The sequence below is a fragment of the Mercurialis annua genome, linkage group LG4 (genome assembly GCF_937616625.2).
Source record: "Mercurialis annua linkage group LG4, ddMerAnnu1.2, whole genome shotgun sequence".
In the NCBI taxonomy this organism is placed as follows: domain Eukaryota; kingdom Viridiplantae; phylum Streptophyta; class Magnoliopsida; order Malpighiales; family Euphorbiaceae; genus Mercurialis; species Mercurialis annua.
The window spans coordinates 30,234,929-30,260,461 of NC_065573.1; the positions used below are offsets into that span (position 1 = coordinate 30,234,929).

The 25,533-nt window shown below is 37.7% G+C and overlaps 4 protein-coding genes and 1 non-coding gene across 5 annotated transcripts; 4 read left to right on the plus strand and 1 right to left on the minus strand.

Annotated features, from left to right (window-relative positions):
- The first annotated feature begins 737 nt into the window (after positions 1–737).
- LOC126678560 (uncharacterized) lies at positions 738–3,187 on the plus strand. Its single transcript, XM_050373455.1, has 3 exons — positions 738–2,041; positions 2,930–2,948; positions 3,173–3,187. Exons 1-3 carry the CDS (start codon positions 738–740, stop codon positions 3,185–3,187), a joined length of 1,338 nt encoding a protein of 445 aa, XP_050229412.1.
- Positions 3,188–3,985: 798 nt separating this feature from the next.
- On the plus strand, positions 3,986–6,086 carry LOC130015423 (uncharacterized). Its single transcript, XM_056105532.1, has 2 exons — positions 3,986–5,963; positions 6,082–6,086. The coding sequence occupies exons 1-2, from the start codon at positions 3,986–3,988 to the stop codon at positions 6,084–6,086; spliced, it is 1,983 nt and encodes a 660-aa protein (XP_055961507.1).
- LOC126679666 (small nucleolar RNA R71) lies at positions 4,529–4,635 on the minus strand. The gene has a single exon (XR_007640953.1). It is a non-coding gene; the product is annotated as a small nucleolar RNA R71 (small nucleolar RNA).
- Positions 6,033–9,374, plus strand: LOC126676678 (uncharacterized). Its single transcript, XM_050370943.2, has 2 exons — positions 6,033–6,926; positions 8,752–9,374. The coding sequence occupies exon 1, from the start codon at positions 6,092–6,094 to the stop codon at positions 6,860–6,862; it is 771 nt and encodes a 256-aa protein (XP_050226900.2). The 5' UTR covers positions 6,033–6,091; the 3' UTR covers positions 6,863–6,926; positions 8,752–9,374.
- Positions 9,375–20,793: 11,419 nt separating this feature from the next.
- Positions 20,794–24,663, plus strand: LOC126677291 (probable LRR receptor-like serine/threonine-protein kinase At4g36180). Its single transcript, XM_050371841.2, has one exon. It carries the CDS (start codon positions 21,043–21,045, stop codon positions 24,496–24,498), a length of 3,456 nt encoding a protein of 1,151 aa, XP_050227798.1. The 5' UTR covers positions 20,794–21,042; the 3' UTR covers positions 24,499–24,663.
- The last annotated feature ends 870 nt before the right edge of the window (positions 24,664–25,533 follow it).

The window sequence follows — 25,533 nt, forward strand, 5'->3', positions numbered from 1 at the left end:
GTCAATTTTAGCCTATTTTGCATTTTTGTGTTTCAATTGTACCCTGAAAAATTAAATTAACGTCTTTTGCGTTTGGAATTTTGTTTAAAACATTCTCCATGTCTCGCATATATTAATTGTATGTTTTTAAAATTTAGTTAAATTAATTAACAATTTAAATTAGTATTAATTTGATTATGGTTTTTAGTTAGTTTTTAAAAATAAAGGATTTAGTTGTACTTTTTTGAATAAAAGAAAATTTAATTTCATGTTTAGACTTAATTAATTGAATGATTTCATCATTTAAGTAAAAAATTAACAAAAATTAAAATATTGAGGTACAATTGAAAACAGAAAATTCAAAAATGGGTAAAATTGATAAATTTTCAACGTCGGGGTGGAATTTAAAAGAAAAATAAAGATAAGGGTTTTTTGAGTGATTAGGCCTTATTAAAATGAATATTTTTATATATAATTAGAACTAATAAATTAAAAAACATTAACACAACTATTTTTTGTAAGGTGGTCAATTGACCACCTTTCTCACCAGGTGACTTTGCCACCGAGTATAACATAGTAAATCAAGTGCTATATGAATGAACAAGTGAGTAATTGATCTCTCAAATTTCTCTCTGCCTTCTCTCTAGGGTTTATCCCTCAGTTCCGACTCGGTTAACCTACCTTCTCTTTTCACCTCTCTTGCTTCCTCTCCCTTATTTATTATACTACCAACCTCTCCATCTCTAAAACCTTTCATAATGACAAACCAAATCACTACTATAGCTGACTTAACTCTTCATGCTGCCAACCTGAAGGTTTCAGAACCCACCTTACATCTAGTTCCGGAAGTGAAAAAAGACAGGTTCATCTTGGTGGGGAAAATTGTTGGGGACAAGCAGTTCAGCTACTCAGCCGTGCGAGAAGCGCTACAGAGGTCTTGGAGAATCAGACATGGTTTCCAAATTGCGAAAGACTTTTCTGGAGTTTATGTCTTCACTTTCCAGAGTAAGGAGGATATGGAAACTGTGTGGAGAGGCCGACCTTGGTGCATTAGAAACTCTTTGCTGGTTTTGCAACAGTGGCCCCCAGACCAAGCATTGGAGTCCATTGAGTTTTTAACCTCTCCCTTCTGGATCAGATTTGTAGGTCTGCCGGCAAACCAGATCACCACCTCCAATGCTGGAATCATTGGACAACTCTTTGAAAAATTGTTGGTCAGCGAGGTGGGAGCTGATGGAAACCGGAGGGATTATGGTACGCTGCGCTTAAGGGTGGTGATTAGGGTTGATAAGCCCCTGAGAAAAGGATTCTTCACTATCCTAGATGATGGTACACCGAAATGGGTGAGTTTTACGTATGAAAGACTACCGGACATCTGCTTTAGGTGTGGTGTGATGGGTCATTATGCTTCAACTTGCTCTGCCATCTTAGAGGAAGGTCTGCCTAACCAGGGAGGGGGTGGAGTTGGAGTCCAGGATTTTAACAGTATTAGCTTTGGGCCGGGGATGAGAGCTAGTTTTATCAGGTCGCAAGCTTCCAGTCCTAGGCTTTCGTTTACTCCCACGGGAGAGAAGGGTCTCAAGACGGTGGTACCGGAAACCTCTTCTTGGGGGGGAGCGTCCTCAAATCCAGGGGAGAGCCAGGGAAAGAGCCATATCTTTCAGTCAAGTACGGATAGGACTGCATCCAGGCTGGATAAAGGGAAAGCTGTGGTGGGATACGAGGAAGGAAGAAAAGGTGATCAGACTTTCGGCGATGGGAAAGGTATACTGAACACGCTAGCTGCTGACATGGGACAGAGTGAAGGTATGGGAAACGGTAACGTCCGTTCTGCTGGTTTGGGGGACAGCGCTGAGAAGAAACCTACTATTGGGCCCAAGTCCATGGAGCTCTTGACCCCTATGGGGATAAGTAAGCCTTCTCCAACTATTAAACACCATCCGAATATTCTAAAGGCCTGTGTGATGGATGAGCTTCTTAAGGGAACAAAGCCCACGATCAAGAACCCTGCAGTGTACAACAAAGTTAAGTTGGACCCCTTCATTTACCCTACAAGCCCAAGGTTCTCCCAAGGCCCGGCTGATAGGAGTATTTTACTCCTATTTAGAGTGCCGTTTCCGCATGCTTTTATTACGATTTATCATGGTTTTATGGTATTCCGAGTGCCTTATTATATATTTTAGTATTTCAGGTACTTGGGAGCATTGCGGAAGCATTTTGGTACAAAAGATGGAAAAGTCGACGGAAAAGAGGCGAAAGCTCATTTGCAAGTCTGAAAATCCGACCCCGCTGCACTAATTGGCAAATTGGAACCAGCTATAAGCCTCAAATGAATTTGTGTTATTCATGAAAGTTGAAGTAGACGTCCCAAGCTTTCCAACGGTTCAAGAATCGACTCAATCGGACATTTCTACGCAAAGTTATGAAGTTTTGCAGATCGGAGCTGAAACCGTAATGCCAAGCTCGAATCGAGCTCACCAAGGCCAAGAGGGAGCTCGATTCGAGCTCACCACTCTGAGTTCCAGAAATTCAAGCTCGAATCGAGCTTGAGGAGCAAAAAATCAAGCTCGATTCGAGCTTAGGCTTGTGTAAAGGGGGAAATTTGATTTCAAATGCTTCAAGGCTTGATTCTCTTTGCTTCTTTGGGCCAAACACTCCTTGAGTGAATGTTTTTCTTTCCTCTTTTGTAAACATATAAAAACCCTTTTATCTCTATTTTAGGTTATGTGATGATTTGGTAGAGAATTGTTAGACATCTCATTATTGTAGTAACACTTTCTCTCTAGCTTTAAATCATTGTTCTTATTGTTCTTACTTAAAGTAGTAATAGATCATCATAGTTCTTGGTGTTCTTCAAACTAATTTCCAGATTTTGCTATATTGGGAAACTTATTAAATACAAGTATTAGTCTTTTAATTGAAGCTTCATTATCTTGTTCATGTGTTTGAGGTTCATTTATTACTCCAAGGTACTTAATCTTTACTCTATGCCTAATCTTCATTATTGCTTAATTAGTTTTGCCATGATGATGATTAGTAGCTAAACCCCTTGTTTGGGGGTTGTTATGATTGCCATGTTTGATTAAATAGGTGATTAGGGTTAGGTTTTATGGGTGATGTTGGTTGTTGTGCTTCTTGAGCTTAATGCTTAGAATATGTTGGCCTCTTATTCTTTGCTATGTGGTTTAATTAGGAGGACGAGAGTTAACTAATTAGACTATACCTAGGGGAGTACATGCTTTAGACCTAGATGCATTAGCATGATCTAGGGCTATCTTGGTTGTGGAGTTTGCTTGATTAGTCGGCTCGATTAACTCTATCAAAATCTATGAGCACGAGAGTGGATTAGATTTTGGAATTGTTAATCAAGTTTTGACTCATTCACTTCCGGCTCGAGAGAGCGGAATTGGTTCCGTAGAATAGCTTGACCCGACCTAAGCTCCTATCACCTTGACCCGAACTACCTAGATATGACTTTGGCATGACTAGCAACCTCCAAGCGTTTTTACCCTTAGTTGAATCCTTATTGTTCAATCTTGTTTAATTGCAAGTTTAGTAGTTGTTTACCTTTAGACTTTTGATACTTTGAAAACCATATTCATGTTTGCTAAACGAATTGAATAGCAACTAAAATCACTCTCATCGATAATCACTCTTGAATTCACTCCTTGTGGGTACGATAACTCGGACTTAGGTCCACTCTATTACAAGTTGGGTTTATTCTCAACAAGTTTTTGGCGCCGTTGCCGGGGAGTGACGAGTGTTTATTGATTGATTGAAATTAGTTGTAGTTCGGTCGAGTTAGTTTTATTTTCTGTTTTTGTTACAATTGTTTGTTTTTGCTTTTTTCCGGGTTACGCGTGGTTTGCTTGTTGTTGTTTGTGTAGGATATCAACTATAGTGTATGCACAATACACGAAGGGCTAATCTTCCACTAGAACCGTTTCAAGACAATCTCGGGGGCTTTGAAAGAAGTGTGAGGCAGGAAAATCATAGACCCGCTATCATGGAAAATGAGAATGAAGATTTTGAGGAAGGTGAGCGGTTCAATCCTCAAGTGGAAGGAGCGGAACAACATTATCCGCCTCCTCCCCCACTTGAGAATGTGAATCGCCAAAGGCATCAAGAACGCCCAAGGGATGATCGACCCCACTTGCATCCACAAGTGCACAATCAACCAAGACAAACTTTAGGCGAATTCTTTTTGCCGAATGTGGATAATGCCACGTTTGGATGTTTTGCAATGCCGGTTCAAGCGGCAACCTTTGAGATCAAGCCAAGTACGATACAACTTTTAGAGAATCGTTGTGCATTTTACGGGTTGAGTCAAGAGGATCCCAATGCGCACATCGCCAAATTCTTGGGTGTACTCAATACGTTCAAGCTTCATGGGATAACCGCGGATCAAATTAAGTTGAGAATGTTCCCCTTCTCTTTAAGGGACAAGGCTAGCTTATGGCTTCACTCTCTACCCAACGAATCCATCCACAATTGGAGAGAGTTGGCTCAAGCGTTTCTCAACAAATATTTCCCTCATGGCAAGACTACAAAGTTGACCAAGGATATTCTTGAATTTATTCAATTTGAAGGGGAGTCACTTTATGAGGCATGGGAGCGTTTCAAGGATTTACAAAGGAGTGTCCCCCATCATCGGCTCAATAAAGAGCATGTGATCCAAATCTTCTATGATGGGACGACTATTACTACTAGAGCAACAATTGATGCGGCTTCGGGCGGATCACTAATGCAAAAGACGTATGAAGAGGCGCTAGAATTGGTGGAAAAGTTGGCGATAGTTAGTAGCACTTGGGGCCCTATTGATAGAAGAGCGCCATCTACTCAAAAGTCGGTAATGACTCTTGATCAAGTGAGGGAAATGGAGGCCATAAAAGCAACTAATGCTTCTCTACAAGCACAAGTGGATGCCCTCAAGAAACAAGTTGCTCCAAGAAACGCACCGGTCGCCTATGTTCAAGTGGGATGTGAGCATTGTGGGGACTACAACCATAGTAGTGGGGAGTGTTATGCCACGGGGAAAGCTTGGAGTGAGCAAGTGAACTATGTTGGGGGCCAAGGGCAAGCTAATGACCCGTACTCTAATATCTACAACCCCGGATGGAGGAATCATCCTAACTTTGGATGGAGAAACCAAGAAGGTCAAGGCAATGCTCAAGCCTCCAACCAAGCGGGTCCTAGTTTTCAAGGAGGAAATAGACCTCAATATCAACAACAACAACCACAAGGTCAATACCACAACAACCAACACCAAGGGAATAATTATGGTGGTAGACCACAACACCCTCCCGGTTTCCAACAACCAAGGAACACGGATGAGGGAAACATGCTTGCCAAATTGATGGAGAAATTTGAAAAGATGGAGGTTGAAAATAGGCAACTTCACAATGAAAATAGGCAAAGGGAGAAGAACCAAGCTTCCACCATCCATCACTTAGAGACTCAAATCTCACAAATGGCACTTTCGCTTCAAGGTAGACCTCAAGGGGGATTGCCCTCTACTACGGAAAACAATCCTAGAGAGCATGTGAAAGCCATCAAAGTTGTGGAACTTCGAAGCGGTAGAGTCCTTGATGTTGATCATGATAAGGATCTTGAAAAAGCTAATGGCAAGAGGCCAATGATTGTGGAGGTTGAGCCTCAAGTGGTAATAGATGTTGCAAGCTCTAGTCAAGAGCTACCAAAGTCGTGTGAGGAGGCGGCTATTGATATTGATGTTGAAGAACCATATGTGAGGCCACCACCACCACCACCTTTTGTGCCTAAAATACCATTCCCAAGCCGGTTGAGAAAGGCTCCGGATAATGAAAAGTTTCATAAGTTTCTTGAAATATTCAAGAAACTTCAAATAAGCATGAGTCTAGGGGATGCCTTGCGAGAGATGCCCCAATACGCTAAGTTCTTGAAAGACATAATTATGAACAAGCGAAGTTGGGAACAAGGCGGAACAATTCCTCTAACGGAAAGTTGTAGTTCTATTATCCAAAGCAATCTACCGACCAAGCTACAAGATACAGGGAGTTTCACGATCCCTTGCTTAATTGGCACTTCTACTTCTCTTAATTGTCTTTGCGATTTAGGTGCAAGTATAAATCTAATGCCGTTGTGTCTTTTCAGGAAAATATGTGGAAACCAACCGATAAAACAAACTTCCATGATGCTCCAATTGGCCGACCATTCGCTCAAGAGACCTCACGGGGTTGCGGAAGACGTGCTAGTAAAAGTGGGCAAGTTCATCTTTCCGGTGGACTTTGTTGTGCTTGATTATGCGGTCGACAAAGATTGCCCCATGATTCTCGGGCGTCCTTTTTTGAATACGGGGAGAGCATTGGTTGATGTTAATGGGGGGAAGATAACATTAAGAATGAATGATGAGAGCATGGTGTTTGACATCAAGCATGGCAAAAGCAAGTGTGAGGAGGAGAAATGCATGAAGATTGATACTATTGAGCCCACATTGCATGTGCCTATGAAGGAGGTTCCTATGAAAGAACCCGAGGTTGTGTGTGCAAAAATCAAGACAACACCTCATGTCAAGCCACGCAAGGGAAAACCAAGACGTTGGGCATCATGGAAGTTGAAGCTCAACGGGATAGCAACCGCAAGCAAGAGACAGATATGCACGGAAGTTGCTACTCTTGGTGAGTACGTCCAAGTTCGAACCTCTCAAGCACATTCACAAGCGGGGAAGTTGATTTCTAAGTGGAGCGGGCCGTTTAAAACACGGCGCAAATTGGATAATGATTTGATTGAGTTGGGGGGGGCCAATGGAGATGTTTTTAAGGTGCTTGGAGAATGGTGCAAACCATATCCTAGAGTGTTGATCGATGAAAGTCGCGAGCAAGTCGCTCTTTTTGATCCTCCATGATTTTGAGGATCGATAGTCGAGCTTTCGACTTAAAACAAGCGCACTTGGGAGGCATTCCCAAGAGGTTCGATTTCTTTTCTTGTCATTTATATTTTGTTACTTATTTTTAGTGTTTCATTTATGTTTTTGTGTGTTCGATTGAACACACAAGATTTGATTTTCTAAACTCAACTCCAATTCAATTTTTATTTGTCTAATTTCTTAGCATTGAGGACATTGCATCGAAATGTGTGAGGAGGGTTGGAAAATTGAATGTAGTTGCGTAGGATTGTTTGTTTTTGATGTTTTTTCTTTTTCGTTGTTAATTTTAGTTGTTTGTGTGTTTTTGATGTTTTGTTTAGGAGAATTTTGGTCGAATCTTTGAGCAAGACCCTTAGCTTAATTTTGTATCATGTTAGCTAAGTTGATCAAGTACTTGCATTATATCAATTGTCATGTTCTAGTTAATGAATCATTGAATGGTTTTTCTTGTTCTAACAATTGTTGTTGATGATTGCTTAGTGAAATGCCAATTTTATGACATAAGTTGATAAGATTAGGGTAAAATCACTTGTTAGCAACAATTGACCCTAAATGCATGACCAACGAGCTTGATGCGGATACATGATGTGTATGTAGTAAAATTGTTGAATTTTAGGAAATTGGGCATATGTGGCATGATTGTTGTAGTTCTAGCATTGGTTAAAACACACCCAAGTCTTGAGTTTTTTCAAGCCTATTTTGTTGTTGTGTTTTGCATGTTTAGTCCTAGAATTTGCTCATATGTCCGGGCAAGATTGTATTGTTGAGTTTTTGGCAATTAGGTGATAATGGCAATTAGGATTACACACTTCTCCAACCCACTCAAAAAGCCTACCCCTTTTCCCATAGATAACACAATTTGAGCCTTAACCAAAATTTTTGTTTAAACCACAATATTCACACAAATCAACCTTTTTCAAAATTTTACCTCTAAAACACCCTAACTTGACTTGAAATAACTCATATAAAAACATAAGGAAACTCTAGCTTGATGAACTATTGAAAAAAGTGAGCTAAGTGCTAAAAATATAAGTTAATGCCTTAGAGAAAGAAAGAAAAAAAAACATGAAAAAGAAAACAAAAGAAAAATTGAAGAAAAGAAAAGAAAGAAAGAATAAACAAAGGCATGAAAAGTTCTCATTTGTTAAAAAGTTCACTTGTATGAAAATTTCCAAGCTAGACCAAGTAAAAGAGTGCAATTGTTATTCAAGTCAAGTTTTTAGCAAAAATCTATTTTTTTTACCTACCCCTAACCTTAACCCCATTATAACCCTTGAAAGTCCATTTGATAGTTGCCGAAAACCGAACTAAGTAGTGGAGTCCGGACTTTGAGCAAGCCTATGGTGACTATTACATGTGTTCTTTGTATACCCTTTGTTATCTTGAGCAAGTGAAATCTAGTGAGGAATGCGCCATTGCTTGTAGTAGAACATTTATGCCGTGTTGTGCCCAACGTAGCTTGAATCCGATTTGTATACACGTCCCGCATAAGATAGCAAGTTTGTAATATAAAATGGGTCAATAAGCATGTTTCCGTGATTGTAACCTTGATGCTATCAATTTATGTCATTGACATTGCATTTCTCACTTGTTTTCATCACTTTTAGTTGTTAGGTCGGGAATCATTCGTTTGGTAATTCATTAGTTGGAACATTGTGTATGATATATATGCGGGTTTGAAGTTATTAGCTAGCATGCGTCTCCGAGTAAGATTCATTTCTTGCTTGAGGACAAGCAAGGTTTAGTGTGAGGAGGTTTGATAGGAGTATTTTACTCCTATTTAGAGTGCCGTTTCCGCATGCTTTTATTACGATTTATCATGGTTTTATGGTATTCCGAGTGCCTTATTATATATTTTAGTATTTCAGGTACTTGGGAGCATTGCGGAAGCATTTTGGTACAAAAGATGGAAAAGTCGACGGAAAAGAGGCGAAAGCTCATTTGCAAGTCTGAAAATCCGACCCCGCTGCACTAATTGGCAAATTGGAACCAGCTATAAGCCTCAAATGAATTTGTGTTCTTCATGAAAGTTGAAGTAGACGTCCCAAGCTTTCCAACGGTTCAAGAATCGACTCAATCGGACATTTCTACGCAAAGTTATGAAGTTTTGCAGATCGGAGCTGAAACCGTAATGCCAAGCTCGAATCGAGCTCACCAAGGCCAAGAGGGAGCTCGATTCGAGCTCACCACTCTGAGTTCCAGAAATTCAAGCTCGAATCGAGCTTGAGGAGCAAAAAATCAAGCTCGATTCGAGCTTAGGCTTGTGTAAAGGGGGAAATTTGATTTCAAATGCTTCAAGGCTTGATTCTCTTTGCTTCTTTGGGCCAAACACTCCTTGAGTGAATGTTTTTCTTTCCTCTTTTGTAAACATATAAAAACCCTTTTATCTCTATTTTAGGTTATGTGATGATTTGGTAGAGAATTGTTAGACATCTCATTATTGTAGTAACACTTTCTCTCTAGCTTTAAATCATTGTTCTTATTGTTCTTACTTAAAGTAGTAATAGATCATCATAGTTCTTGGTGTTCTTCAAACTAATTTCCAGATTTTGCTATATTGGGAAACTTATTAAATACAAGTATTAGTCTTTTAATTGAAGCTTCATTATCTTGTTCATGTGTTTGAGGTTCATTTATTACTCCAAGGTACTTAATCTTTACTCTATGCCTAATCTTCATTATTGCTTAATTAGTTTTGCCATGATGATGATTAGTAGCTAAACCCCTTGTTTGGGGGTTGTTATGATTGCCATGTTTGATTAAATAGGTGATTAGGGTTAGGTTTTATGGGTGATGTTGGTTGTTGTGCTTCTTGAGCTTAATGCTTAGAATATGTTGGCCTCTTATTCTTTGCTATGTGGTTTAATTAGGAGGACGAGAGTTAACTAATTAGACTATACCTAGGGGAGTACATGCTTTAGACCTAGATGCATTAGCATGATCTAGGGCTATCTTGGTTGTGGAGTTTGCTTGATTAGTCGGCTCGATTAACTCTATCAAAATCTATGAGCACGAGAGTGGATTAGATTTTGGAATTGTTAATCAAGTTTTGACTCATTCACTTCCGGCTCGAGAGAGCGGAATTGGTTCCGTAGAATAGCTTGACCCGACCTAAGCTCCTATCACCTTGACCCGAACTACCTAGATATGACTTTGGCATGACTAGCAACCTCCAAGCGTTTTTACCCTTAGTTGAATCCTTATTGTTCAATCTTGTTTAATTGCAAGTTTAGTAGTTGTTTACCTTTAGACTTTTGATACTTTGAAAACCATATTCATGTTTGCTAAACGAATTGAATAGCAACTAAAATCACTCTCATCGATAATCACTCTTGAATTCACTCCTTGTGGGTACGATAACTCGGACTTAGGTCCACTCTATTACAAGTTGGGTTTATTCTCAACACCGGCCTCTCAGTCCATCTACTGCAGCCCTAAGGTTCTTGAAGAGCTTGGACTGCTCCACTTCTTCATTACTAAGGTTCCTACAGGCTCCTCATCAGAGATCATCCCCCCGACGGAGGTGGCTAATCTCCAAACGTCACCCATCATTACCCCGCTCCCCAATCAGGATTCTGAGGACCCTACTCCCCCTCCTATCTCTGACCCAAGGACCCCCATTATCAGTGGTGTGACTTGCCATTCTGACTCCTCCCCTCAGGCTGTGGAACCAGCTTCTAGCGGTGGAAGTGGGGATCCCGGGAGCAGACAGAGGCCGAGGCAGATTGGGACTCGACAGCGTTTGAAGGCAAGAGCTAGGCTAGGCTCTAATTCTGGGGTCCAGGCTGATGATAGGGCTGAGAGGGAGTTGTCAGCTCCTCAGTCTAGTGAGGAGCGTGGGCCAGGGCCAACTGTTACCAAGAGAGGGCGAGCTGTGGAAAAGGAAGAGGAGGCGAAGAGGCCTTGTTTGAAGCAGGAGGACACGGTGGAGGGTACCAGCCTGAGTGGTCCCCAAACCCAGATATGAAGACAATCTTGTGGAACTGTCAGGGTGTGGGGAATCCCCTGACAGCCCACCATTTAAAAGGGATAGTGAAGTCCCATTCTCCAGATTTGGTTTTTTTGGCTGAAACGAAGAACAAGTCCCAAGTGGTTCAGGGTTTTTTGAGGAAATGTGGGTACCGTTTTTTTGATACTGTGGAGCCGGTTGGCACCTCAGGTGGTCTAGCTCTAGCTTGGACTGGTAATATTAATGTTAATGTAGTGCAGAAGGATGTGTTTTTTGTTCATTGTACTTTTGTCAATTGTGATGACAATGTAACCTGGCATTTTGTTGGAATCTATCTCAGCTTTGACTATTCGGTGCGTTTGAACCAATTTAATTTCCTTGTTAGTTACACTAGGAACTTGACAGGGTGTGTGATAGTAGGGGGGACTTTAACGCTATTACTAACAGCCAGGAAAAGCTGGGCGGTTCTATGGTCAGGTCCAGGAGTTGGGATGACTTTAATATCTTCATTAGTAATTCCAACTTGCAGGATGTCGGTTGTACAGGATACCCCTTCTCCTGGAACAATAGAAGAATGGGATCAGATAACATCCAGATGAAACTGGACAGGGTGCTAGTGGCTTGGGACTGGCTTCATCGCTACCCTTCAGCGACAGTTACTCATCTAGAGGAATTGGGCTCAGACCACAGGCCTTTGCTTCTAGATTCTAGGCCTGAGATCATCAAGGGGAAGGGCAGATTCCAGTTTGACCAGAGGTGGGCCAAAAATGGGGAAGCCCAGCAGGTCATTGCTGCAGCCTGGGGAGTTAATCAAGGGGTTGGGCCTGAATCTGCTTCAAGCAGCACCAATCACTCAAGTCTCCAAAGAGTGCAAAACAAAATTAAGGCTTGCAGGATGGGTTTATTCAGTTGGGCTAGGGCCAGGAACCTGAACGCAAGTAGGAATATTACCTTGTTAAAGGAAGAGTTGGCTACCCTTCATAGACAGGGGTTTCAAAACAATGTTGCTCTTATTAGAGAGACTGAGGAGAAGCTCACTACTGAAGTTCTTAGAGAGGAGCAATTCTGGAAGCAAAAATCACGAGTTAACTGGCTAAATTGGGGGGATAAGAACACCTCTTACTTCCACGCAAAGGTTGTTCACAGGAGAAGGAGGAATAATATAGCGCAGCTCCGGAACAGGCATGGTGACCTCTGCAACAGTCAAAACCAGATAGTGGAGATTGCTCTCCAGCATTTCAGGGAGATCTATTCCTCGTCGCGACCAAGTAGAATTCATGAGGCCATTGCTGGGCTTCATCGGAAAGTATCTGCTGATATGAATCGAAGTATAACCAGGCCTGTGCTGGACGAGGAAATTAGGAAAGCTACCTTCTCCATTGGGCCAAACAAAGCCCCGGGACAGGATGGAATGACTGGGCTATTTTATCAAGCTAACTGGGATGTCCTAAAAGGGGACATTTGTGAGGCAGTGAGAGCGTTTTTTGCGGGCAGCAGGCTTCCCACAGGGCTAAACCACACGACGATAACCCTGGTTCCTAAAGTGCAAACCCCTTTGTCTATGTCGGATCTCCGACCCATTAGTTTGTGCCCAGTTTTTTATAAGATTATCTCCCGTATCCTTACAAACAGACTTCAGCCCCTAATTCCTGCCATCATTAGTGAGCAACAAAGTGCCTTCACCAAAGGCAGGATTATTTCTGACAACATTCTTCTCGCCCACGAGTTAACTCACCATCTCAAGACAAGGAGGAGAAGCCATACCTTTGATCTAGCGCTAAAGCTCGACATGAGCAAAGCCTATGAGCGTGTGGAGTGGGTTTTTGTGAAGAAAGTTATGCGGAAGTTGGGGTTCAGTCATGTCTGGATTGGGTGGGTTATGGAATGCATTACTTCGGTTTCGTACTCAGTCAATTTTAATGGGTCTTCGAACGGGTTTATTCGGCCTGGTAGGGGGCTCCGGCAGGGAGACCCTTTGTCTCCTTACTTGTTCCTACTTTGTGCTGAATGTTTCTCCTCTCTTATGGTTCAAGCCGAAGCCAATGACGAGCTGACAGGGATTCAGATTGCGCGTAACAGCCCGAGGATCTCTCATTTGCTTTTCGCTGATGACTCGCTTCTTTTCTTTAGAGCATCCCTGGCTCAAGTTAGGAAAGTCCAGTATATCCTGAAATTATATTGTGAAGCTTCTGGCCAAATGATTAATAGCGAAAAGTCTTCTATTTTCTTTAGCCGTAACACGCCAGAAGAGCTGAGGATCCTGTTGGCGGGCCATCTCCGGGTAACGAATGTTGGAGGTCAGGATAGGTACCTTGGTTTACCGGCGGTGGTGAATAAGTCAAAAGCCGAAACCTTTAAGGAGATCTGTGTCAAGGTAAGACAGAAGGTAGCCGGGTGGAAGGAAAGTTTGCTTTCCTATGGGGGAAGAGAGGTCCTGATTAAGAGCATAGCTACGGCCATTCCGGTCTTTGCTATGTCCTGTTTTCAATTGCCGAAGAAGCTTTGTAAAGAAATAAATCGGATAATCTCCAATTTTTGGTGGGGCCAGAAGAATGGGGAAAGGAAAATCCATTGGATTGCTTGGAAGCGGATGTGTAACTCGAAGGGAGTAGGGGGGCTTGGATTTAGGGACCTTGAGCACTTTAACTTAGCTCTTCTAGCCAAGCAAGGATGGAGGTTCCTGGCGCACCCGGAGTCTCTGTTAACTAAAGTCTTCCGAGGTAAATATTTTCCCTATGGTTCCTTTCTTGATGCGAACTCCCACTCTAATGGTTCGTGGGCTTGGAAAAGTCTTTTAAAAGGGAGGGAGATTTTGAAGCTTGGGGTGCGTTGGCAAGTTAGGTCGGGTACCAACATTGAGATTCGAAATGACCCTTGGCTGCCAACTTGCTTCCCGTTTAAGGTTTCAGCTCCAACGGTGATTCCTAGGGAGGTGAATTTTGTCTCTGATCTTATTTGTAGAAATAGGAACGAGTGGAACGCTGAGCTAGTCAGGCAGATTTTCCCAGCTAGTGAAGCGTTGGCTATCCTGAGTTCTCATATCAGTGCATCTGGGCAGAGTGATAAACTGATCTGGCACTTTAACAAGGCTGGTACCTTCTCAATTAGATCGGCATATCACTTAGCTATGGAAAACTCGAATCTCAGGGACGCTAGCAGTGAGAACCACCTCCATCAACACCCATCTCACTTTAACTGGCAGCACCTGTGGAAGCTAAAGCTCCCGCCAAATATAAAATGCTTCATGTGGAAGATTTTTAATAATGGTTTAGCTACAAATGGAAATATCAACCGTCGCATCCCAGAGCGAACAGGCCTGTGCCCTCGTTGCAACGCAGTTGAGTCCCAGGTTCATCTTTTTCTTTTTTGCCCTTTTGTGGAAGTGGTTTGGCTGGGCTCGGCTTTAAACTTGCAGGTTGGCATGGCGTCGTGGCTCTCTATGAGAGATTTTTGGTCTGACTTGTATAATATGACGGTGGAGGGTGTGGTGAGAGAGGCTGTGTTCTCAAATGTTGCGTGGATGCTTTGGTCGGTGTGGCTGGCCAGGAATGCGTTAATCTTCAGGAACGAGGATTGTGACCCCAATTCTGTTATAAGAGTGGCTAGCGACTTGCAGAAAGAATGGAATGACGCTGGAGGTAGAGGGCAGAACAATAGGGTTGATAGGCCTTCTGGTAGGAGCTCAGAGCCCTTACAACAATGGCTCCCTCCTCCGGTGAACTCGTATAAAATCAACTTTGATGGGGCCTTTAGAGCTGCTGCCTGTCTGGGTGTAGGTGCTTGTGTGGTTCGTAACAACAGGGGGCAGGTCATCGCCTCTATCTCCAGGCGGTTTCAGCAGGTTTCATCTCCGGCCTTAGTGGAGGCGTTAGCCCTCCGGGAAGCCATTAGCCTCGCTATTCGGCTTAAGCTCAACAGTGTCATCTTTGAGGGGGATGCCAAATCAATTATTGATGGCGTGAATGGGAATGCTTTGGTTGATTTGGATTGCCAAATTGCGGTGGTGGACTGTCAAAACTTTTGCCGCAGGATAAGTGATTGCTCTTTTGTTTTTGTTAGGAGGAATTGTAATTGGGTGGCGCATATTGTAGCCAAGAAAGCCCTCTCTGATTATAGTTTTTGTTGTAACCCTCTAGCCCAAATTGAGTGGCTAGAAACGAGACTTCTATAGTCGTTTTTCTCTTCAATGAAGATATATCTTTGACAAAAAAAAAAAATCAAGTGCTATAAAGATATAAAAAAATAAAATTAATTTTAGCACTTAATCTACCAGAATTAATAAACATCACAACTTAAAATTATTTGAAGGAATTTTATTGGCACGACAACGAGAAATCATCTGCCCTTTATATTAATATTTTTGTTTTTTGTTTCATTCTTGAGCATACTTCGACAAAAAACCAGCTAAGTTTTGAATCACCGAAAATCTATATTTGAAGCTCTAACAAATGCTACAAAAAGCTTGATTGAACAACAACACATTCAATTTCGACATAAAAAAAAACAACACATTCAAAAATTATCATAATCAGCAAAAGTATAGAAATTTAACCGAATGGAAGCTCGAATATGTTACTCCCTTACTAAAAAAATCTCAAAAATCATCTCATAAATTATATATGTTGCTCCCTTGATCTAATGATTGTATCTTGAAATCATCTCATAAATCTCAAAACATTAGATTATGGACTTAAGATTTTTTATAAAGAATATATATTTTTTAATTTTTTTTGTAATAGACTCTAATTTATAATTTATATTTTATTCATATACATTAAACAATATTTATTTATTTAAATTAAAAAAATTATATTATAAAGATAATCAAACTATTTTAAAATTTTACTGATATTAATGAGTTGTAAATAAAAAAAAAGTGAAATTTAACTTCTCACATATATAATTTAATGCTAAAACTCTTTAAAATAAAGAGTTGAATATCAATTTTCTCTAAATCTAAAATAATAAAACAAATACTAAATACTTTTAAAAAATTATATGGGCTAATAATCATCCATGACATCTAAATTTTGGGGTTCCGATCACAAAACTTCATGATGTTTAAAAACGATCACAAAACCTTATGATTTTCGAGACGGCGCCATTCACGGCCTTTATGGACGAAAATTTGAGATGTTGTGATCATTTTAAAATATCTAAGGGAATTTTGTGATGGAACTCTCAAAAGTCAGGGTTGAGTGATTATTAGCCGTTTATATGAGATGTTGCACGAGTATCACAAAAAAAATAGCGAGCAAGCCATCATAATATCCAATTTCAAAGTTATCATTTTGAGCTCCAAAGCCAATTCAAATTTGCAACAAATGAAATTGTTTTATGTTTCACACATTTTATAACTTTTTTCTGTAATCTTAGAATGGATTATCTTTTCTTTAGCATTATTATTCAAAAAGAGTGTAACAGCAATCCACCTAATTTACTGCCCATCCAACTAAATTGACATATTTAGCCAGTGGCCCTATGTTATCTTATTTTAGGTTCATAAATATCCCTCTTCGTACTTGCCTACATAAATCAAAGCTTATCAACCTTGAAACAACGTTTTAATCATTGATTAATAAATAGCGAATTGGTCAATTAAATTAAGAACTAATCAGCTATTCAATCCGTCTGATTCCAAAATTCAAAAATTTGTTGCAATTTGATTGGACCGGATTGAATATTGATCTAGAATAAATCGGTTGTTGTATTGGCGGTTTAATCGGTTAAATTTTAATCTATCTTTAAAATTTATTTTCTGTAAACAATCAATTCAATCGATCGAACCAGAAACCGGTAGCATCTCCGGTTCAGTCACTTTCATTTTCACCTACATTCAGGCCCTTATTTGCATTTTGACCAATGCAACCAATTAGAAAAAAGATAAAAGAAAACAAAGCAAAAAATAAAAGTAGTGAAACAAAAGTCAGATATATTAGGAAAAGTGTAGAAAGGGATATAGTTGGAAAAATGTTGTCAGAGAACAAGGAAAAGTGAACACTTGATTCAAAACATAAGGTAATTATAAGGCAAATTTTATTTTAAGATTCCTCCATTTAGCAAATTTTTATTTTCGGTCCTTATACATTTATTAAAATATATTTAATTTCTTCATTTTAACTTTTGCTAACTCGTGGTTCTTCTATTCTATTACAGAGAGAGCCGACGATGCTAAATATGGAATGAAAATAGCCAATTTAATTTATATTTTTTACTGATGACGTTCTTATAAATATTAGTATAATATAAAATTTATTCAACTAATAATTTATTTATTTTATAATATTTAAATTTTATAAATAAGTTATTTTTGTATGTATATTAAATATATAATATATGATAATATTCAAGTTAGTAAATCAAAATTACATCTATAGTTTTAAAATAAATAAATATTGTCATTTTAAAAAAATCAATAAATATTATCATTTTAAAAAATTAATAAATAGAATTTTTTAAATTTATTTATTTAAAACTTCAAATTACTCTTAAAAATTTAATTTAATTCATATTGAATTTGTAAACTATTTGGATATATTTTTAAAATATTATTATTTAACCAAAAATCTAATAAAAAAATGGATACTTTTCTTTATATAAATAAATAAATTAAAGTTAAATTGTAATCAACAATGAACCTTTTTTTTTAATTTTAATAGTCTCAAGTAGCATATTTAACAAACAAACACCTAAACTTATTTCACATCAGTAAAAATTTCAAATTTATTGAAACATATATTCTAAACATACATTTACAATTTAGTTCTCTTTAATCTATATTACTCAATCTTTTGTTTGACCATGTTGCCACTTATCCTCTATTTGTTGTCGTCATCTTAATGAAGTTTTTTGATTGTAAGAGAAAAAACAACAACTAAAAATATACATAATGTAAGTCCAAACATGAGAATTTTGAATTTACCCTACGCTATAAGAAATATTAGAATTAGCAACAAGTATTTGTACTGCTAATAAAACTACAATTGTAACTATTAACCTATAGCAAAAAAAAATATTGTGTCATGTTGCTGCTAATAAAACATTGTCTTAAGTAATTGGTAATAAAATTTGATATAAAATGCTGCTATAACTTAACTAATGGCAGCAATTCTCAAAATTATTGCTGCAAAATGTCTTTAAGCAGCAAACAAAATTAGTTGCAAACGTATGTATTGCCAAATGCAGAATTGCTTGTAGTACTACTTATTAAATCATCTTTTAAATAAACAACTTAATTTATAAAATTAAGTTTTTTTACTATTAAGCTTCACATAGAGAGTTAGACAATTATATTAATCTCGAAATTTGCTATTTATTTTAATATTAATAAATTATCTTAAGCGATAATATAAAAAACAGAGGAGTATTCGATAATTTTATACCACAACCATCATACAACAATACAATTACAAGTTTAGGTGACAATAAAAGCTTAAAATAAGCAAGTTGAAGGACAGGCCCGAGACAATCAATTGACAAAGGAGAATGGGCGTGTAATCTTTGTAGTAGCATAGCAATACATAACAATAAATACTAGGTTTTCATTCCCAAAATTAAATATCAAAACAATTATTTTTAAAGGCATAAGATACAAGAGTTTCTTTTTTATATTATTCAAAAGCAACATATATATATATATATATATATATATATATTGTTTAGTTTTTCGACCAAGTTGAACCCTTAATGTTCTGAGACGGTTTATATAAATTCTACGCTTGAAAAAAATACAGAAATAATTAAAAATACGAGGGGTTAATATTTTAAAAATTAATCCAAAGGGCTTAAGGGCTCTTTTTGTAAAATTTAAAGAGTTTTTTATAATTTTTTTAAAGGCTCAAGTGGCCGAAAAAGAATTAAAAGGGTTTATGTGTTTGTTCTGAATAACTGGAAGGGTTTGTCTATATTTAGCCTTTAATTTTGTTCAAACTACAAAAGCAAAACGACAACAGAGCACGGATAAGATCACGCAGATACACACAAGACTCAATGATTCGACCCATATGAAATTGTTTGCCGTTTCGAAAAAGTGGTTCTTCAAAGCCTATTGGGCGATATAATACACATCATTACTAAACCCCACATTACTCAACAAAGAGAAACGAAATTTCAAAAAGGCCAAAACAAAAAAAAGCAGAACTTTCACTTTAGTCCCTAAATTTCTATTTGATGACATTTGACTCTCAATATAAGGCTTCATTTGATCAGCAAAATAATATTCTCTAGAAATTGTTTTTACTGTCAAAAGGTGAAAATAAAATAATTTTAATTAATGAAAAGATAAATATACTTTCATAACAATAATTTTTTTTAGAAAAAATAAATCATTTTTAAACTTTTTATCTTAATATATACGGTGTGATCTCATATAAAGTAGTTTTTATTTTATTTTACTATCTTATTATAGTTTTTTTTATATTCCAATCAAACAACAAAAATATTTAGTTTTTTTATAAAGTATTTAAAAGAATAAATCAAGCCTAAGTTGATACTCTTTTCCAATACTTAATGATTTTTTTCCCAATTTTTTTTATTAATTATTGACTGAAGATTACCAAATGAATGTATATTTTTCTCTGAAATTACATTACATCCTCTCTTTTGTAATAATTATTTATATCTTTTAATAAGAAATGAAATTAAATAAAAAAATGTATGCATTGATATTATAAATTAAGTGAAAAGTGAAAAAACCAATATTAGTATAATAACTCATAAAATGTTGTTTAGTAAAATAATGTTCTAAATCTAAAGTAGGAGTGAGTAAAGACCGAACCATACTGAAAAACTGAACTAAACTGAAGTTTGTTGTTTGGTTCGATTTTTAGTGAATACAATTTGGTTAGTCTCTAATTTTAAAAAGTTTAGAGCTTGGTTAACGGTTTGATTTGAGAGGTTATAAAACCGGAATGCCCAAAAAACGACCGAATCATAATTTTCAAAAAAAAATTAAGGATTTTTTTGACTTTAAATCTAAGTTTCGGAGCTTTTTTCGTTATTTTATCAAAAAAATTTAGATTTTTATTTAATTTTGAAAATAAGTTCAAATTAAATTTTAAAATCGAAACCCAAACCGAATATAACCGACTAAAATTTTCGGTCAAAAAAAAGTTTGATATATGGTTAAAAAAAGTTCCGGCTCAATCAAAGATTAAGAAAAGCTCGCCACCGTAGGTTTCGGCAAATTTGGAACCGTACCGACTGCCCCTAAATTTAAGTGTTGTGTCGAAATAAATCTATACTATATATAAAAGCACGGATGGGGGGGGGACAGGCAAATTTACTGAATAATCTTTTTCAATTTACTACTAAATAAAGGTTTTATAGTCATTAACTAATTAGCTATTTAATTAATCACTATTGTAATTAAAGTCCTAATTAGAATAGGTAGCTAAATTATTTCCAATTTAGTTTTTAGTATGTAAAAAATAACTAAATTGTCTCCAAATTAGTAGGAATACCTATGTTTTAGTTTGATTGAACTATAAAATTAAAATACTGTATTTGATCAATATAATATTATTTAAATTTCTATCTTATTATTTTAAAAGATATTATTAATAAAATTTATTTAATTATGGTTATTATAAAACCAAAAGAAGAATAAATTCATTATGGAAAAAAATTTAATAACCGAATATATTATATTTATTTTTACAAATTTTTTAACTAATTTAATATTAATTATAAATAAAAAATTGATATAATTATAATAAATTTACTAATATGTTCATTGACGAGTTACGTTACGAGTCACGTGCATAGCACGTAATGCAAAACTAGTCTATAAAAATAAGACCATATTTTTATGATCCCCAGAGACCATTCTAAAGAACCTTTTAAGATGCAATTCTTGTTGTGAGTTAAACCCTATGGAGTTTTATGTAATTTTTTCAAACCAATTGATTTGATTTGATATTTTTTGTGAAAGAATCTTTGCAATTTTTCTGTGCAGTATTTTGTTGCTATTCTAGTGTAAGTGGGTCTCTCTCCTTCTGCACCAAAAAAGAAAAATTTAAAACTCTCATCACCCACTCTGCTTCGCCTTCAACACATGGCAACACCTTCGTTCTTTTTTCTTCCTCTGCCACCCCAACGCTCCTCCTCTGCAACTTACCTTATCTCCAACCACCACTCACCATCTTCTTCAACCTTTAAAACCAATCTTTAATTAACTTCTGTCTCCATTTTTTCTTCCTTTTCTTTAATAATGGCTGCTGCTAATGCCATGTCAATGACGGATCTTCTCCTCTTCATTTTCTTTCTCTTTTTATCTTCATCTCCGCCGTCCTCCGGGCAGACCCAGCAGCAACGCAGCCCTGAAAATCTTGCAGAAATCGAATCTTTAACGTCTTTCAAGCTTAATCTCGACGACCCTCTTGGTTCTTTAAACACTTGGGACTCCTCAACACCCTTAGCTCCATGTGACTGGCGTGGGGTTTTTTGTTCCAAGAACCGAGTCACTGAGCTCCGTCTTCCCAATCTCCAACTCGGCGGCCGACTCACTGATCATTTATCTAACTTGCAACTCTTACGTAAGTTAAGTCTTAGATCAAACTATTTTAACGGAACTATTCCTTCTTCCCTCTCGAAATGTACTCTTTTACGTGCTCTTTTCTTGCAGTACAACTCATTTTCTGGTAATCTTCCGTTAGAATTCAGTAATCTTACGAGTCTTCAAGTTCTCAGTGTAGCTCAGAACAATTTGTCCGGTAAAATTAGCCAACTTCCTTTAAATTTGGTTTATTTAGATCTTTCTTCTAATGCATTTTTTGATTCAATCCCGTTACAAATTTCAAATATGTCTCAACTTCAGCTTATAAATCTGTCTTACAACCAGTTCTCGGGTTCGATTCCGGCTAGTTTTGGCCAGCTTCAGAGTTTACAGTATCTGTGGTTGGATTATAATCATTTTGTAGGTACTATACCCTCTGCAATTGCTAATTGCTCTTCACTTGTGCATTTGAGTGCTAATGGTAACTCACTTGGAGGTGTTTTTCCTGCTGCTATAGGAGCTTTACCTAAGTTGCAAGTTATTACTTTATCACAGAATAACCTATCTGGGTCTGTTCCTTTGTCTGTTTTCTGTAATGTGTCTGGTTATTCGCCTTCGTTGCGGATCGTGCAGCTCGGGTTTAATGGGTTTAGTGAGATTGGTAGTCCTGAGTCAGGAGATTGTTTTAGTGCTTTGCAGGTTTTGGATCTTTCGCGGAATCATATCCTTGGCGGGTTTCCGGTATGGTTAGCAAAGATTGTTTCTTTAACAATGTTGGATTTTTCGGGGAATTTGTTTTCTGGTGATATTCCGGTGGAAATTGGAAACTTGTCGAGGTTGGAACAGTTAAGATTGGCTGGTAATTCTTTTAGTGGTCTACTTCCTGTGGAGATTAAACAATGTAGCTCGTTGCGAGTACTTGATCTTGAAAGGAACAGGTTTTCAGGTGAAATTCCTGCATTCTTGAGTGATATTAGAGGTTTGAAAGAGTTATCTTTAGGTGGGAATCAATTCTTTGGTTCAGTTCCAGCAATTTTTCGGAATCTTACTGAGCTGGAGACCTTAAGTTTGCGTGGTAATCGTTTGAACGGGAGCTTGCCAGAGGAGCTTATTGGATTGAGCAATTTGACTACACTGGACCTGAGTGAAAACAGGTTTTCTGGTGAAATTCCTGGAAGTATTGGGAATTTGAGTAGAATAATGTCCTTGAATTTGAGTGGAAATGTTTTTTCCGGAAAGATTCCGGCTAGTTTGGGAAATCTGTTGAGGCTGACAACTCTTGATTTGAGCAAACAAAATTTATCTGGTCTGCTGCCATCTGAACTTTCTGGATTGCCGAATCTTCAAGTAATTGCTTTGCAAGAAAACAGTTTATCCGGTGATGTTCATGAAGGGTTCAGTAGTTTGATGGGTTTGAGTTACTTGAACCTAAGTTTTAATGGCTTGTCTGGTCAAATTCCTTCAACTTATGGATTCCTCAGGTCACTGGTAATCCTTTCATTGTCTAATAATCACATATCTGGATCAATCCCAGCAGAGCTTGGTAATTGTTCTGATCTTGAAACTCTCGAGTTGCAATCAAATTCTTTTACCGGTCATATTCCTGCTGATCTCTCTCGCCTTTCGCATTTGAAAGTGCTTGATGTTGGAAGGAACAAGCTATCCGGTGAAATCCCTGGGGAAATCTCGCAATGCTCCTCGTTAGCTACATTGTTACTTGATCATAATCATCTGTCAGGCAGCATTCCGGATTCATTGTCCAATTTACCCAACCTTACATCTCTCGATCTTTCGACTAATAACTTGAGTGGGGAGATTCCAGCTAATCTTACGCAAATTACTAGCTTGGTATACTTGAATGTGTCTAGCAATAATCTTGAAGGCGAGATTCCGTTTTTGCTGGGCTCTAGATTTAACAATCAGTCAGCATTCGCAGAAAATGCAGACCTTTGTGGGAAGCCATTGCACAGGAAATGTGTGGATACAGCCGAAAGGGATAGAAGAAAACGGTTGATTTTGCTGATTGTTATAGCTGCAAGCGGAGCTTGTCTCTTGGCATTGTGTTGCTGCTTCTACCTTTTCGGTCTCTTGAGGTGGCGAAAAAGGCTATTACAAAGGGCGGCCGGGGAGAAGAAACATAGCCCAGCTAGGGCTAGCTCAACAGCAAGTGGGGGTCGCGGCAGTTCAGAAAGTGGAGGGCCGAAGCTTGTTATGTTCAATAACAGGATTACGCTTGCAGAAACAATCGAAGCAACTAGGCAATTCGACGAAGAAAATGTACTCAGCCGAACAAGACATGGATTAGTTTTCAAGGCTTCTTACAATGACGGCATGGTACTCTCGATACGAAGACTCTCTGTTGGATCGATGGACGAAAACATATTCAGAAAAGAAGCAGAGTTTCTAAGCAAAGTAAAGCACCGAAACCTCACAGTACTTCGCGGATACTATGCAGGAGGACCACCCGACAAGAGACTTCTTGTATTCGACTACATGCCAAATGGAAACCTCGCAACTCTCCTCCAAGAAGCGTCCCACCAAGACGGCCATGTCCTGAATTGGCCAATGCGACACTTGATAGCGCTTGGAATCGCTCGTGGACTAGCATTCCTCCACACATCAAACATAGTTCACGGCGACATCAAGCCACAAAACGTTCTATTTGACGCAGACTTCGAAGCCCATCTATCCGATTTCGGAATAGACCAATTGACAGCAACAACATCAGCAGAAGCATCAAGTTCGACAAGAGTCGGAACATTAGGTTACGTATCACCAGAAGCAATACTAACAGGAGAAGTTACAAAAGAGTCGGATGTATACAGCTTTGGTATAGTAATGCTAGAATTACTAACAGGAAAAAGGCCAGTAATGTTCAGTGAAGATGAAGATATAGTGAAATGGGTGAAGAAGCAGTTACAAAGAGGTCAAATAGCAGAACTGTTGGAGCCAGGGTTACTAGAGTTAGACCCTGAATCATCAGAATGGGAAGAGTTTTTACTTGGAGTTAAAGTTGGGTTATTATGCACTGCACCTGACCCCTTAGATAGACCAACAATGGGTGATATTGTGTTCATGCTTGAAGGTTGCCGTGTTGCTACTGATATTCCAAGCTCTGCTGATCCTACTACGACGCAGCCATCTCCGGCAAGGCAACCCGAAACTCATTGAAACTTACAGCCCGAAACTTGTGGAGTTTTGATGTCCTGATTTGTAGCATGTTTTTCTTTTCCATATTTTTTTTTAGAAATTATTGAATGGATGTTTGTTCAATTACCTTGTTACTTCTTTAGATTTTTAATTTTTTTGTCAATGAATTGACATCGACTTAAGTTCCATCTAAAGTTTTATGAGAATCAATATTGAAAGCAATGGTTTAGAAACCAAATGGGATGAACTACCAGTTTTCAATTGGTCAAATTGGCTAGTTTGACAGGTCTGTAATTGTTTTTTAATTTTGCTTAAACTGATGTTTGTATTTTTAATACTATTATTCATTGTATATCTCTAGGAATGCATAAAATGTGTACAAAAAAATACACTAATTATGATAATTTACTATTTTTTATTATACTTTTTCAAATTTTGAAAATGAATCTTTCTAGTCACTATATTTAATATTTACATTGTAAACTTATGTAAAAATAATTACATAATTTTATATTTAATGAGCATTAAATGTGATTTATTTTTTAATTTTTATGGGACACATTGTGTATCTATTTTTTTCGATCTTTATAGTATTATTGAATTTGGATTTGTGAGACCAAATTTTATTTTTATTTTTAACAGTTTCACCTTTCTTATTTATTTTTACTTAATGAAAAAGTGGGACCAATTGATTTCAGTCAACGATTAAGAGTGAGTGGAGTTAAAGATGTTAGTAAAGAGGGGGGACCACTTCAAAAAAGTAGAGGAGCAGTCTGGTTTAGTCACGTGGCAGAGCAGATCTCAATATAGATATCATCGTTGAAATTAATTTGTTGGCACTTGGCAGAGAGATTATTAATAACTAGCCGTTTATGTTGTGGGTTCTTCGAGGTCACTGTACAGCTGGCAAAAACATGTTCAAACTAAAAAAAATAAACCCTAAAGATTCAAATCTCTCCCACTTCAATTTTCTGTGAAATTTTTAATTTCAATTTAAACTATCAACAGTAACTTGAAATAGTTTAACTATTTATTTTAAAGTTATTTATATATAAA

What these genes read in the sequence shown, in the direction of transcription:
- LOC126677291 (XM_050371841.2), top strand. Translation starts at nt 21,043, where the DNA reads ATGGCTGCTGCTAATGCCATGTCAATGACGGATCTTCTCCTCTTCATT.
- LOC130015423 (XM_056105532.1), top strand. Translation starts at nt 3,986, where the DNA reads ATGGAAAATGAGAATGAAGATTTTGAGGAAGGTGAGCGGTTCAATCCT.
- LOC126676678 (XM_050370943.2), top strand. Translation starts at nt 6,092, where the DNA reads ATGCCGTTGTGTCTTTTCAGGAAAATATGTGGAAACCAACCGATAAAA.
- LOC126678560 (XM_050373455.1), top strand. Translation starts at nt 738, where the DNA reads ATGACAAACCAAATCACTACTATAGCTGACTTAACTCTTCATGCTGCC.